The sequence below is a fragment of the Pecten maximus genome, chromosome 12 (assembly GCF_902652985.1).
Source record: "Pecten maximus chromosome 12, xPecMax1.1, whole genome shotgun sequence".
Taxonomy (NCBI): Eukaryota; Metazoa; Mollusca; class Bivalvia; order Pectinida; family Pectinidae; genus Pecten; species Pecten maximus.
Window position 1 is genome coordinate 27,572,180 of NC_047026.1, and position 16,364 is coordinate 27,588,543.

The 16,364-nt window shown below is 36.1% G+C and overlaps 1 protein-coding gene across 2 annotated transcripts in view; it reads left to right on the top strand.

The window, feature by feature from the left end:
- The window catches only part of LOC117339307 (helicase POLQ-like), a 33,906-nt gene that overhangs the window by 7,538 nt on the left and 10,004 nt on the right, over window positions 1–16,364 (top strand). The window contains exons 2-14 of one of the 2 annotated variants that reach the window (XM_033900831.1): window positions 1,966–2,638; window positions 3,533–4,532; window positions 5,102–5,280; window positions 5,816–6,016; window positions 6,682–6,757; window positions 7,728–7,825; window positions 8,205–8,312; window positions 9,620–9,774; window positions 10,966–11,205; window positions 12,656–12,797; window positions 14,066–14,170; window positions 14,514–14,736; window positions 16,156–16,313. In XM_033900831.1, the coding sequence (XP_033756722.1) occupies window positions 2,030–2,638; window positions 3,533–4,532; window positions 5,102–5,280; window positions 5,816–6,016; window positions 6,682–6,757; window positions 7,728–7,825; window positions 8,205–8,312; window positions 9,620–9,774; window positions 10,966–11,205; window positions 12,656–12,797; window positions 14,066–14,170; window positions 14,514–14,736; window positions 16,156–16,313 (3,294 nt within the window). In that variant the 5' untranslated portion in view covers window positions 1,966–2,029. The remainder of the gene's footprint in view (window positions 1–1,965; window positions 2,639–3,532; window positions 4,533–5,101; window positions 5,281–5,815; window positions 6,017–6,681; window positions 6,758–7,727; window positions 7,826–8,204; window positions 8,313–9,619; window positions 9,775–10,965; window positions 11,206–12,655; window positions 12,798–14,065; window positions 14,171–14,513; window positions 14,737–16,155; window positions 16,314–16,364) is intronic. The other variant, XM_033900832.1, reaches the window with a different exon arrangement.

Here is a 16,364-nt window from a genome sequence, read left to right on the forward strand (position 1 = left end):
CTGTCCTTGTAACGGGGTGTCAACTACACCAAAGACATCCTGCATATGTAGGTCATTATCAAATGTACCCCGATTGCCATGTTCCACAGCCTCAAAATTAACTGACTTTGTAGGTATTTCTCTAAAATTACCTTCATTTGACAGAGGGTTACTCAACTTAGGCCTGGCCCCTATTCCTAGTGCTTGATAACTGTTGTCCCTAACCTCAAATGTTTCAGCAAAGGGGTTTAAGTTACAGTTTTCCCCGAAACCTTGTAAGGGAACTCTCCTGTGAGAATGCCAAATATCACCCCTACCCTGGGACATTGTAGTTCTAGTTGACATTGTGGTGACAACAGATGATGTTGTGTTTGTTAGGGGAAATGCTGTTGCCAGTGTGAATGGGCGCTTATCAACATAACTTCCAAACGAACTGGGACCCGTAAGGCCAATTAATCTATCTGTCATGATTCAAAAATCAAAGTTAATAAAAAAACAATGAGGTAAATGCTCTTAGAAAAATAAACTTACCAAAGAAACGAATACCCAATAGATTTCCCTGGATCCTGGTCACGTAGCACCAGTGTAAAAGAACGTCGTTTCCGTCACACGCGTAAGGGATTTCCCCACACGTGTGCACACTGTCACAACCCAGGTTCGGGGGATCCAGGGTTCTGTTGGTACCTTAATTGGTTATTTTTATAATAACATACGGAATCAATGACAGACTAAAAGGCCATGTAAATATATAATGTATATTTATTTGGGTACATTTGTATATAACATGCTACAGCAATTTGTATAGTCCAGATATACCTATTATACAGTGTAGTGTCCTCTAACAAGCCCTGCCTGCCTATGTATAGATTTGATTAATGACCTCCCCAGCTTCCCTCGCCAGTCTAGCTAGGTACCTGCAGCTAGCGCTAGCCCCTACACACACCACGCATACCTTATCACTGCGTTTGCCCCAGCCACTACAGGTGTATACACTACTGTTAGCCTAGGGTGGGACCTAATACTCACCCTATAGAGTAGCCTCAGGGAGGAGGGGAGCAGCCGAATGGAGGCTTTTAAGGGAGGGGAGGTGAAGTCACGGCTACATGGAAGCCTTCGACTCTCTCGAACTGTAAGGGACACTGCCTTTTATACCCCAACCCAGGGAAACCCAACTCCTACACAAAAAGGTACCTGTCTTGATCCAATGAAAAAGGGTTTTACTCCCTAACTTTGGTATACCCTAGATTGAAGTGCCCGTATGAGAGCCTACTTCCTGTAATATATACATGCTACCAATATACTGATGTATATACAGATATAACTGCTTTAAGATTTAATTCTTTTACACTAGTTTTGTAGTCATTAAGTTGTTCCGCACGGTAATGTGTCCTGGTTTCTTGGGTGTGACAAATTTATTAGGTGGTATGGCTGGTACCAATGCAACCCCTCAACGATCTTGACGTGTTTATATACAGTATGTATACATATATGGACATTTCAAGATATTCATTCCTCTCACCTTGGTATATTGCATATGCGTAAAAACTCTTTGAACATGAAAATTTTAGGGAAAGGATGGTCATACAAAACAGTGCAATGTTGTAATTGTAACTGTTGTAAATCAGACTCATATATTTAAATTACTTTAAAATATGTTGATGTATACTCTGGACACAGACTTTTTTTTTTATCAAATGATTAGCTTTCCTATATATATAAGATGTCTAAATGTATTTTAATTTAGCTTGTGATAATTTAATTGTGCATGTTTGTTATGATTATTTCTTATGTTATTATTGTTTTCTTTGTTGTCAAATTTACTTGACTTGACTTTAATCACTAACTAATTATATTTATAATGAATGGCACAGTACATATATGGAGTTTTATTCTTTATACTGTATTTAACCTGTATTTTATCACAATATTATACATGTATATTATGTTAGATATTATAAGTCTATGTATATTTTTTTACTTTCACAGGTTCATTTACCCGGTTATTACTAGAAGAGTTTGGTAAAATGAAATAAGAATTTGAAGACAAGTTATGAATGAAAATGACAGCAGTGGACCATGTAGGAAAGTTGGACGATCCCGTAAAAGAACTCTTACTCCACATAACCCTTATGATCAGCTGACTTACCAAGAGGAAAGTTCAAAATCAGACCCTACAAATACAAACTTTCAAAAAGAGGTCACTGTTTTGTCACAGACACAAATTGATGCTGTATCTGCTGGAAATGATATTGCTGGCAAAATAGACATAACCCACACCTCAAACAATAAAAATGATATCTGGTTTTCAAATTCTTTTGTTAAAAGTAACCAATGTAGTGTTGGAAAGAAAAGCACAAGTCATCATCTGAATGATTGCCTGATTTCTTCTGTACCAAAGAAAATAAGATTAGATGTGGATTTCAGTCAGAGGTCCCAATCTGACAACAACTGTTATGACAGAACTGGTGTAGATTTGGTGAAGCACAGCAAACAGATTTCTGCTGCTATTGTTAATGAGGAGATAATTAGAAGTGTCCATTCGAATATAGAAAAATCTCCATTAAAACAGCATACAGAAATGGCTAGCTCCCCTTTGACGAGTAATAAAGGGAGTTTCCTTCATCACTTCCACTCAACTCCAGTTAGACATCTCAAAATGGTAAGATATTATCTGAAGGAGGTTACATATATAATGTATTGAGTTATTTACTAGTAAATGATAGTTATTCTTTTTACTGCAGAAATTGAGCTACTGATCCTACTGTTCCCCTAGCTAAAAGTGTCTAATTTCCCCAAAAATACGAAGAAAAAGCTATGAATTTCTTCACAATTTTGTATATTTTCCCAATTAGCAGACACAAGCTATAATGATTGTACACTTCTTGTGAAAATACTGCTGCAAGCACAACAGGTTTAAGATAAGAATTTTTTTAATTGTTGCATATTTTGATATTTAACATTTTTAATGTGTATTGAGTATATTATTATTGTCGCATTGAATATTTTCTGAATTTTGGGTCTCCGAGTTTCTCAAATTTTCAAATTTGATTGATATAAACTTAAATTAAATTCGAAGATTTGTTTTACATGTAGCAGTGCTCACTACCTTGTTACCAGTTTGGTGGTATTGGATGGACATGTTCTAGTGATAGCATGTTTCATAGTTGTCACCACACAGAAATTTGTCTGAATAAATGTCAATCTTATCAGCCACATTAGCAAAGAATGTATTGGGGCTGAACATAAATCAGACACATCATGATCATGTTAACCACTTGGGTTGTTCTAAAATTATGTGTAGGAGGGATGGAAGGCATTTTTTTCACAGGCCACCCATCAAATTTTGATACAAGTGCCTAGCTACCACCCCTCCCACACAGATAATTCTGGAATAGCCCTTAGATTCTGATAGAAACAATACCTGATTTGTGTTTATATCTTCAAATAAGTGTAAATTGTCATTCTATCATTAGCAAAATTCTTTAAAACTGATGTTTTCTAGATCCGTACAAAATTACAATGTTAAACTATTAGAAACTTTTTCTTATTTAAGAAGACAAGTGCAGGGAAAAGTGAGATGTTTTCAAGACTAAATGAAGCTGAAGACATCCTGAACAACAGTGATGATATTTTAGCTGGACTTGATATTGCTGACAATGAAAATGATGGGAATACAGCTCTAAACTTTAAAACTGTAGTGAACAGGAATGGTACACATAACTATGATCGAGCACAGGATCTGTCACATACTGAAAAATACAACAAGTGTAAAGGAAATTCAAATGTGGCTTTAAATAAAGGCCAAAGGGGAGATCACTCTATGGAAAGTCATACAACTGTGGCACAGCCACAAGAGACGGCTAAAAAAACAAACTGTATAAGGCATATGGATATTTCTGATGATGACATCTTTGCACCAGATAGTGATTTTCTTAGTCAGATAGAAAGTTTGGAAAGACAAGCAGACATTACAACAGATAAACGTGCAATAACGGAAAAGACTAATAATCCAACCAGTCAACTTGTATTGGAGAAAAATAGAAAAAGTAAAATGTGTTTACAAAGTTGTGATACATCCAAATTAGTGCAAGTGAATTCAAAGCCTGATAACTGTGATAAAAATGAAAACTGTCAAGAAACAACTGCAGGAACAGTTACAAAATTAAACAGTCGGGGACAGTCAGAATCAAAATATTTTACAGGTCAAGAGCACATTGGCATGACCTCACCTTTGGGGACCAAAGATCAAGGTCATGTGGCTATAACCACACCTGAAATTTCTTCCACAATAAAAACTCCAACCTCTATGGGTTTAGGGGGCTCACTAAAAGATAGGATTAAGCGAAGACTTCAGGAAAATGCTTCAGCTAAACTGGTAAACAGTCCTGGAGCAGTAATGGAACAGCGACGAGAAGGGGAAGTTTTTGTGGCAACAACAAAGGCTGAACAGATTGAAAGGGATGGCACTGACAATGATATTGGTCCTTTCTACGGCCTGTCTTCTAATGTTAAAACACTTTTACAGCAGCACAGAGGCATCACCAGTCTTTATGGTAAGGTTTAACATATATATTGGATTTTTTGTGGTTTCAGTTCTTTCTATGTCAATAACTTTTATCAATAATTCACTGGAGCATTAAAACTCACAGATCTAATGAGGAGGTGCCTGAACGTTCTGTATGGATTAGTTACAAACTAGTCAGTAATCTCATTGAATAAGCACTTGCTGACTGTTATGCATGTGTATAACATGTGATATGATCAATGTTCATTCTATGTCACAATATAAATTTTTTCAAATCATCTGCCTGAAGTGCAAGTGAGGATATGCCTGCACCATCAGTTGTCTGTACGACCTTTAGTCTGGCTGTCCGGAGTTAATTTTTCCATTAAAAGACTCCTTCTCAATAACCACAGAGGCTCAGAGACCTAATACTGGGCATACTTGTATAGATATGCATAAACATCATTCTACAGTTTTAGGAAAATGAATTGAAACACGGGCATCAAGCCTCTGTACGTATGACAGTGTACTATATCAATAATACAAATCAGACCTTTTTTTTAGTAAGTTGGATTAATATGTCATTTTTCTAATAAAAATGTGTTGTCGTTATTACAGCATGGCAGGATGAGTGTTTAAATCTGCCTGCTGTACTGGAGGGGAAGAACCTGATATACTCCTTACCAACAAGTGGTGGCAAGACCCTGGTGGCCGAGATTCTCATAATGAGGGAACTGCTGTGTAACAAAAGGGATGCCATCCTCATTCTGCCATTTGTTTCTATTGTACAGGAAAAAGTAGGTCTAGTTGTGTTTATAAAAATTATGAATATATACCATACATATAAAGTTTTAAATAAAACTAATGAGCAATGCTAATATTGTTAATTGAGACTTCACCTGACAAACTTTACATAGTTGCAGAACTAAATTTGAAATATGGATATGTGTTTTATTCGAATTATCTTAAACATAGTCATTTTCATCCTAGTTACAAGAACTTAACAAATGCACAGTATTATTGTATTTACTGTTAACCCAGGTAATGTCTCCAGATAGCTTTCTATGCTGATATAACAAGACCAATTCAGTGTTTAATTCTTTCTAGCAAAGAAAACTTACCACTAGTATGAGTGGACTTGATAAAGTCTGACACTGACAAATCTGGAATTAGAGTAGACGAAGCACTTTTATTGTATGTGATCACAAATATTCAGCAAGATTTCATTTCTATATAAACAATAAGCATTAATGCTTTTGCCATGATATTGTAAGTAAAATACATGTATCCCAATTTTGTATGATGGTTTTTTGTTTTTTTTTTCTCTCTCAGGTCAGAGGCTTGTCTCCTTTTGGAATTGACCTGGATTTTCTTGTTGAGGAATATGCCGGTAGTAAAGGGAAGTTTCCACCCCTCAAACGCCGCAAGAGACAGTCACTGTACATTGCCACCATAGAGAAGGCCCACTCACTAGTCAACAGTCTTATAGAGAACAACAGGATGGACAGTCTGGGGCTTGTTGTAGTGGATGAGGTAGGAAGATGCTTCAGTGCTAACAGTGTATATGCTGCTTGTCATAAATTGTGTGAAATGACACCAACTGTATAGAAATGATTATCAAACCAACAAATGAAAGCAATAATAATAGTGACCCTAGATAAAATTATCGCTTATATAGCTCTGAAAGTTCACTTTCAATTAAATTGCTGGACAGTTATAGTGTTAAGTTATGTACCTTAATTTTGGTATTGTAAAAAAAAAAATAGACAAAAGCCTATTCTTGTTTTCAATTGATAATGTTAATTGTTGTATATGGGAAATGTAGCATCTTTAATTTGAACACTTGAAATGATAATTTGTATGGCAGTCAAAACAATTAAATAAACTTTTTCAAACAGTCGCAATAGGAACCTAAGGTCAGTTGTGTGGTGTGTGCTCATCATCGTGTTCTTGATTGAAATGATTTAGGGAAGCATTATCCAAGATATTGGAAATGTTTGAATGTGTTGTTGGCGACAGGTTGACAAGTATATATTCATAATGTACTATCTAGATCTATATGCTGGTTGAAAGAAATTGTTATTAACCTTTGTATATTGTGGGCTCTAGGAAAATAATGTGATGCATGTCCGAAAAGGAAGTGCTGTATTTAATCACATCTTCATGCACGCTTATTAAATCACTGACTTCTGTGACAGTTACATATGATTGGTGAAGGAGGCAGTCGAGGGGCAACCTTAGAGTCAACGCTTCTCAAAGTCATTTATACTCGAAGTAAGTAGATATACATCATCATGGAGTAAGGTGGTATTACACCATTTTCTGGGTATGTTTATCATTGAGTAACTGATTTGTAGCTCCATATTGAAGCTAAATCCTAACGTATTCTGGGGACTGCGATATCTCAGCCAAGTAGAGCGCTGGCCACATAACCTCAGGTGAAGATCAAAGGTGTGTGGTTCGAGTCTCCCTACCCATGTTGGTTTGTGTTTCTCGGGAAGATGAGAAACGGCAGGCCTTTGATGTTGTTGATGTGTCCTTTGGCAAGACACTTTACCGTAATTGCTGTAGATGGCATGTGACGGGTCTTCTGTTTGTTGTTCAGTGAAGTAGTCACCAACTACTTCAAGGAGACCTCATCTCAAAATGAATCTTACCTGGTCGTTCATGGGGCGATAAACCCAGCAAGCAAAAACTAACTAATTTGAATGTACATGTACCTGTATATGCATTCCTTCTCTTTAAATCAAGTACAGTGTATTTTAACACATCTAAGAAATATTTTTTTTAAAACATTAATTATATAAATACATTGTTGTAAAATGTAGTTTTTTCTCTTCATTCTTCACTTTGATACTTTTATGTCAAGATTGTGTTGACAGAAGTGTCAAAGTTTGACTATATTATGACAAATCTATAAGTAGATCTGATGTTTGATAGCTGTACATGTGTATATTGTCTCATATATATCATACAATAATTTATTGATTGATACTTATTTGGTCTTTTTTGTAAGAGTTGTTATTAACGTAGAACAACTTGATAGACAGGGCGAGTGCTACCCTCAGTAACATTGTCTATCTAAGTGTTGTTGTTGTTTAGAGAACACCCAGATAGTCGGGATGAGTGCTACCCTCAGTAATGTACATTATATAAGTGTTGTTGCTGTTTAGAGAACACCCAGATAGTCGGGATGAGTGCTACCCTCAGTAATGTACATTGTCTAAGTGTTGTTGCTGTTTAGAGAACACCCAGATAGTCGGGATGAGTGCTACCCTCAGTAACATATCTGATCTACAAACATTTCTTGGGGCTGAGGTCTACTCAAACAACTTTCGCCCAGTGAGTATAGATATTGAACTTTGTTGTTCTAGAGAAATATTTACTTGAAGAGACATCTATTTTCCAAATGCTCATATTTATAAATTCAATTCATTTTGATGTAGATCAATTATGAAAATCACTAATATATTGGTAAATTTCATTTTGTTGTAACATGTAATCGATCAATTTGTTTGTTGGAGTTAGTGCTGATCAGTATACTGTAAATGTAAATGCTTTGCACTCAAATATCAAACATTTATTACAATGATGAATTGCTGCAGGCACAATATTTATCTTAGAATATAAAAGTGTTTTGTAAATTATTGTATCAAGGCAGCTGTAACATCTCCAATGCAATAATAAGTATTTTTATGGATAATTCTTTCATGCCTTTCAGGTGGAACTAACAGAATATGCCAAACTACAAGATAACATTTACCAGGTGAACCCAAAAGCCAAATGTCCAGAAGACCAACTAGTACATGAGAGGGTTGTTATGTTCAAGGTAATTAAATGTTCATAGATCAGTTATTAGTCCCCTACCAATAAACTGGGGGGGGGGGGGGGGGGGGGGGGGGGGGGGGGGGGGGGGGGGGGGGGGGGGCTATAGGTTTCCTCTCCATCCATCTTGTAGCTGTGTACATTGTAACTCCAAAGGTTGTCAGCACTTTAGCGGTTTCATTCATGGAGGGATTTTTTTTATCAAACTTCACACAATGATAAAGGACCATAATATCTCGGACAAGTTTGAATTTCAGGTTTTTTTGCTGAAGGTCAAGGTCACTATATTTAGCAGGGACTAGTAGGGGACAGGTATTGGGGGGGGGGGGGGGGGGGGAGGCTATAGGTTTCCTCTCCATCCATCTTGTAGCTGTGTACATTGTAACTCCAAAGGTTGTCAGCACTTTAGCGGTTTCATTCATGGAGGGATTTTTATCAAACTTCACACAATGATAAAGGACCATAATATCTCGGACAAGTTTGAATTTCAGGTTTTTTTGCTGAAGGTCAAGGTCACTGTTACTATATTTAGCAGGGACTAGTAGGGGACATGTATTGCTTTAACAACACCTGGTATACTTGTCTATCATGGCAGCTTTGATATGTTAATTTAAATTTATATGTTTGTGTATTATGCAGTAGTGCCTTGTACATAATGAAAGGTTTTTACTGTCAAAATGTTTATGTTACCATAGAAACAAGTAATAAAATGACCAGTTATTTCTAGATGTGTAAATGAAACCATCCAAGTTTTGCTTATAAAATGTTGTACTTACCGGTATATCAAGTTCCTGATTTTGTAATGCCTTTCTCTATACAGTTTTAAAAAATCTGTAAATTTCATCACCTATTATTTATCAATGGAAACGTGTTGCGAAATTACCGAAAGTTTGAAAACTGGTCAAGATAATTTTTGCTGTTCCAGTATCACATACCTGTAGAAATATTAGTTATTCAATTGCAATTATTTTATCATATTTGTTTATTCTGTAGCAAATAATTTTTGTGTCGTTTTTCATTATCTATTTAGTAGGTACAGGGTATGTTTTGTATTTTGTATACTGTTACAGTAGTAAAGTGAAATCATTCCTTTAAATATCAAAATGATTCCCTTTCTTCAATGACAAAAACAACCATTGATATTATGTTACCTTGAATTTCACTTATACATACTTAATAACTGCCTAGAATAAATTATGATGATTTATAACATTGGAAAGCTAGGTAATTTAATTGGTTCATTTATATGGCAACAACAAACCACAAACATGTCCAGATCTATTTGAGTATATATTGTAATTATGTACCCAGTACAGCCCTGACATGACCCGTGTAGACGGGGACCACCTACTGGGACTTGTGTTGGAGGTGATTCCAGAGAAGTCCTGTCTTCTTTTCTGTCCTACCAAGAAGAACTGCGAAAATGTAGCCATGATGTTGTGTAAACTCCTGGTCAAACATCATCAGTAAGTTTTTACAGCTAAGAGGATAAGGAGTGTTCCAGATTTACTTCCTCATTTTCCTGATACTCTACAATACATAGAAACATATGTTCCTTCATGTTATATAGTTGTTAATAGCCTGTCGTCATAGCTGGTGGTGAGCTTCACAATCATTGATTGCACTTGTTTATGGCCTGTCATCATAGCCGGCTATTGAAGTTGCTCTATGTCTGTGGTCTGTCTGTTTTTAAACAATCCCTGTTTTTTCTATTTCTTAAGAAGTACTGGAAGAATTTTTCTTAAACATCATAATTATTTGGGTTCCCCTTGGTCCCTGGTTGTGCCCATTTGATTTTGAATCTAATGCAGAAAAACAAAATTGCTCACAGTTGAAGTTTCGCAGTGCTATTTCAAATTCAAAGAAAGTTCTTCCTAGACCTCTTAGATTTTATATGTATGTTCTCCTTGTTGTCAAATCATTAAAGAAGACCAAAGAAAAAATCATTGAATGGTGGGTGACAAGATCCCTCTTGCTACTAGTCATGAATGCTTCAATGAATTTTGTTTAGATTTGATCATTGGAGCATTATAGGGCATCTGTGATCCAATATTGTATAAATGAAGGGTGTGGCTCCCTTGGGGCCAGAGGGACAGGGCTTTATAGGGAAAATAGAGGTGAATCCTTTAAATTGCAACAAGGCATGAATGACTGAATGGATTTTGATGAAACTTGGTCTGGAGCATTATTGGGCAAAGGACATGCAACGCTGTATAAATAGAGGAGGTAGCTCTCCGAGGGCCTGATGAATAGAGCCCAATAAGGGAAAAAGAGGTAAATCCCTTAAATCGCTACTAGTCCTGAATGACTGAATGGATTTTGATGACATTTGGTCTGGGGCATTATTAGACAAAAAAGATTAACTGTTTTATAATGCGAAGTGTGGCTCCCGAGAGACCTAGAGAGGGGGTGCAATAGGGAAAATATATGTTGTTGTGAGAAGCAGCTCAAAAATTAGAAATGTTTGTAACATGAATTAAATGAGACTTTTTTGCCATGATTACTGAAATAGCCAAGTGAGTGATGCAGGCCCTTTGGGCCTCTTTCCCGCCTTGTTTTAAATTTCAATTGTGTGTTTTTCTTTCCATCAGAGCATTAGCGTCTTTCTAGATTGCAATGCATTTTCTGTGATATATTCTGAGTGGTATGTGTTACAGTGAGTTGTCCAAGGTAAAGAAGATAGAGAGAAAAGCATTGTTAAAGGAATTGTATAATGATGGAGCAGGAAAGATTTGTCCAGTCCTCCAGTACACTCTACACTTTGGTGTGGCTTACCATCACAGCGGCCTTACATCAGACGAGCGTAGACTCATAGAGGATGCATATTCTGAGGGAACTCTTTGTCTCCTCACTTGTACCTCAACACTGGCAGCTGGAGTCAACCTACCTGCAAAAAGGTAACAACTAAATTAATACACTGCCAGATATGACCAAACTACTCTTATCACTACAAGTGCCTTGCTGCAATATCGCAATGGAAAAAGTTCATTTGAAACGACTACAAAGCAGTCCTACAGAAAGGTTGCAGGTGAAGTTTGGCAAAATTTCCATTCCAGAAAATCCAGTGAACCAATAGAGTTTGTACTGTTTAATGTTGAATTATATGCAAACCTTATCTTCTCATTCGATTTATGTTTAACTGCTGTCTGAGTATCTCAGTGCTCCAGATAGCCTGCGTGAATGCGTTTTTAGCGCTATTTTATGCAAAAAACGCAAGAAAAAAACATGAACTTGCGTCATTAACGTAATAAAATCCGGATAATTGCGTCAGTTACCGGCTCTATTTTTCAACTGTTTAGAATGTATGTGTAGCATGTCACAGAGACGCTTGTAAACTTAGCGTATTTTTACCGTTCATAGAAAGCGCTTTAAAGATCGTGATTACAAACAATGGCGCTATCAAAAAACCAGTCATCGTTGTTTGAAATGGGCTTTTCGAAGAAAGAAAAACGCCCAGATCGTAATACCGAAATATTCATCAGAGAAGTATTAGACAAAATTATTCAAGGAAGAGGTAGAAAGCATCACAGGACGTTGTCAAAACGAGGAACGATCGATTCATGGACTAAATGTTACGAATGGTTGAAGGTAGAGATTGTGGGCCAGTCGGACTCAGAGGGATGTAATGTTCTGAACTTAAAATGCTCGTTGTGTTTAAAATGTAAAAAAGACAATGCTTTTACTAGAGGCTGTTCGAATATTCAGAGAAGTGCGCTTAGGCGTCATGAAATGTCGGAAGACCATGCTAGTGCAATGGATACTCAAAGTCGTCAAAAAATCGCGATAATCATAATGTAATTATATAACAACCTCTGAAGATGTTGATGATAATGACGACATATGCGAAAACAAATCAGAAGATTTAACATTAAGTAAATAAAACCTTGGCACCAATTTACTACGGGTCTTTTTTGTTTTGGTATGTTTCCTCTTGTTGAATCCAATATGTATACGGTATTTTTGAACATAGTTTAAAAAGTTGAAAACTGAAGAAATACTCTTCACTTTGTGACATGAGGGGTAAAAAACCCCTTTGCTTTGTGGGGGTTGGAGTGAAAACCCCTCATGTCAAAAAGTTATCTGGAGCACTGAGTATCTGTATATGGCAGAAATGCACAAAAGTTTGAAAAAATAGTTACAGGTATGAAGTATCTATGTAGAGATTAGAAAAAGAAGTTAATATTTAGCATGAATTCCCTACAACCCAAAGCTCCATATGTACTGTATGATACATTGTATACATATGTGACTATTCTCTGTAATAAGAATAATATCTTGAACATAAAAAAATGAATTACCATAAACTAAATGATTCAATATGATATTATAATATTTCATTTCAAAAAGGGTGATATTGCGATCTCCCTATGTTGGGAGTCAATTCATCAGTCGTAGTCAGTACAAACAGATGGTTGGACGAGCTGGTCGGGCTGGTATCGACTCGTCAGGAGAGAGCATTCTCATCACCAAATCCTCTGATACTGAGAAGGTACTGATTGATTGACTAATACAGGCACAACTGTTATAAAAGAACAACAAAATGTCCATTAATCAATTAAATTGTAATGTACCAGCTATTCAGTGGGACAGCCATTCAGGTATCTGTTAATATTTCAATAGCACCAAACCAAGATTAATATATACTGCTCACTAACTTTGGCAACATTTTTGGCCTCATTTTGGCCGAACAAAATCTTTTGTTTATTTTAGGCCATATAAGATTAATAAGTTTCGTTCTCAGGCCAATTTTTGAAAGAATCGACATGGGAGGCAGGTATTTTTTTTTAATCATTTCATTGGATTCAAAACAGATGAGAGGGATTTTTAAAAAACATATTTCATTCACATCAATATGAAATATTTTGAAGCAACTTCTGTGTTCATTAATTTGAACAAGAAACAAATTTCCACAAAAAGGAAACATGGCGTTCTTTCAGTTTGTCAGTAAACATCCATGTCCCCATCCTTTATCAAAGTGTATAGTTCTGCCATTGTACAAGCTTCCGAAAATCCACCAAGTATATTCCATGGCAGTATTATTGTTGATCCTTTCTGAATCTGCATGCCGTGTGTGCATGGATATCAAAGCCATTGTCAGTGTGGAGATGATCAGCCATTTGTATCAACTACTAGTTAGTTAGGTCTCTTAAGCGCTTGTAACTGCTTTTCGTTCAAACAATTGAAATATCGGCAAGACTATTAAAAAGCGCGAACCGGAATGCGGAACCATTTTTCCACATTTTTTTTTCAAGTTTACGGGCGCAGTAGGGCAATTTATTTTTTTTTATTTTTTGCAATAAAATCGGTAATGCAGCTACATTTTTTTTCATGCAGGTGGGCCTGAGAACTAATTCATAATCATTTTTTATGGCCTTACTGCGATGATGTTTTTATTTATTCTTTTCAGTTTTCCAATTATAGAATTGATAGCAAATCATCACATCATGTAATAGTAAAGAATATATCATATTATCTTGAAGTTAAAAAACAACAATTTCTTCACTATTCACGAAAAAAAAATCTCCATTTCCCACTTACAACTTTCAAAGGAAGTGTTTAAAAAGTTGTGAGTATTAATCGAGGTAGTTAAATCCATTTCTATTTTGTAATTAACAACACTGTTTAATTTTAGTATTTTCTTACAATGAAACAACATTTACAAAGACCGAGGGTTGAGCTACTTTGTGAGCAGTCAAGCAGGACAATTACATATTTGAATAGAATATGAATTCTATATTACGTTATTTACATTTAAAGGTCGGACAGCTTCTAACTGCTCCCCTGGAAGTATGCCACAGTAGTTTAATGCATGACGACGGCAAAGGTATCCGAGGATTAATCCTGTCAGTAGTTGGTTTACAGGTAGGTATGTCAAACTGTAGTCTACTTTGTCCTCAGATTCATTTTGTCAGATGCATAATAACTGTTATTAATAATTACAAAATTATCCTTTGTTGAATGATCTTCACTTACCTGTAAGTATATGTATTTCTGAATTGATACTATAAATATATAGATACAGGCAATATATTTTCACTTGGTTTGAAAATTTCCTTTTTGCTGTTAATGTCAGAAAATTACAATTTTTCAATATGTATCCCAGTGCTGATAAAGAATGTTGAGTTTGCTGTCTTAAATTGAAAATTTCAACAACCAGGGTAAAATTCCCTTAACTTTTGCTGAATCAGTAATTTCTCTTTCCCAGATGACCAAGACCACTGAAGAAGTTTTCACCTGTATGGAAAAGACATTACTGTCAGTACAGGCTAGTCGAGATGTACCATGTGACATTTTAGAACTGACACGTCAGTCACTACAACAACTTATTGACCTCGGACTAGTCATACAGAAACGGGTGTCATCACAGGAAACTGATGAGGACCATCATCATCTTGAAGTCACCATGCTTGGTCGCGCCACCTTTAAAGGTAGGATGTACTGTACATCGTCAGATAACTTTGATCAGGGTAAACAACCACAACAGCTACAGAGTATGGTTTCTTAAATTTATTTTATGCTGCTTGTCTACATGTTTTGCCCTACGCAGGCTTCATCAGGACGAATATGCATTGTAAAAGTACACAAATTGCGGGCACAATTTTCAATAAATAGAGACAGTTAAGCAGCAATCATATTATCTATTTTATCCTCTGGACTCAACCGCCCTGCATACCCCCGGGAATCCAGTCGCAGAGTATAGGAGACATACATATCCACTCTAGTAAAAACCATGGTGTTAGCTCCATTCCCTGTACTTTTTCTTAGATTTATTTTGTCAGATGTATATTAGTCTTGTGAGTAACTTTTATTACCACTAACATTTAGATACAAAGAAATACTATCTCCTCTATCATGAGACTATGCACTATAACCTTCCATCAAGTCTAAAACTTCTAATCCATGTACTGTTAGACAGTATGTTAAATTGTTTTAAATCATGATAAGCCAGTAACTTTATTGCTAGAATCGGATGTATTCAAGTCTGAAGTAGGTACAGTTTACATAGAAATAAGACACTGACAGTATTTATGGTAAATGTGTGGTGTTCTGTGATAACCATGTATAACTACCAGTAGATAGATGTTCTACAAATATTGTCATTTTCATCAAGTCATTTAAATATGGTCATTTTCAGCAGATAATTTTTAGCTCTCTTGAAGAGAGGGAGATCTTATGTTATCATCTCAGAGTTGGTGTCATCGTCAGTATTGGCATCGCATTTATTTCTCAATGTTTGTGCAAGTGCAGAAAAGCATCAGTAAATCTCTTTAATACTATGATACTGTTATTTGGTTCAGGGTTCCCGTGGTGGTCAACTTTTGTGATAAAAGGTTTTTTCAAACATTTTGGACTGAGACATTTATGTCAAATCTAAATGTTTTACCAGGTTTTTGTGCAAGTTCTCATAGGCACCAAAGCACCCCTTTGCAATCATAAAGGTGAAATGTTAAAGGTATCAGTACTGCAAACACTAATTTAAACCATGTCTATTTTATGTTTAAGCTTAAGGGCTATTCCATAAAATATTTATCCAATGGGAGGATCCAGAAATAAAGAAATTCTATGCATGGTGGATGCAGTAGAAAATACAGCCTATTATATAGTGCTGTTGGAATTAAATCAATTCAGAAAATCTAGAGTTAGTCCGTGTTTGACAATCCTGGAGTCCTCTCATTAGGTAGATATTTTACAAGAATTTCTGTAACACATTTAACATCGAACTGCACTGCTAATGCATGTCATTCAAAATATCTGTAAAAAAGTACAGTTCACACACCAGTAAACAACAAAAAAGATATACACTGGGGGAGAGGGGGCTTATCTAACATGAGAAGTTTCTGTTTTAGGATCAGTGAACTTGGATTGGTCAGGTCGTCTGTATAACGACCTCCACCAGGGAGAGGAATCCCTGGTCTTATCTAGTCATCTCCACCTTCTCTACCTGGTCACGCCCTACGACATGGTCAGCATGGTCACACCCTCCTGGATTGTCTACTTCCAAGAGGTATGAGGATACAAAGAGATACCTGTTCACATATTAGACTAAGTCTTCTAT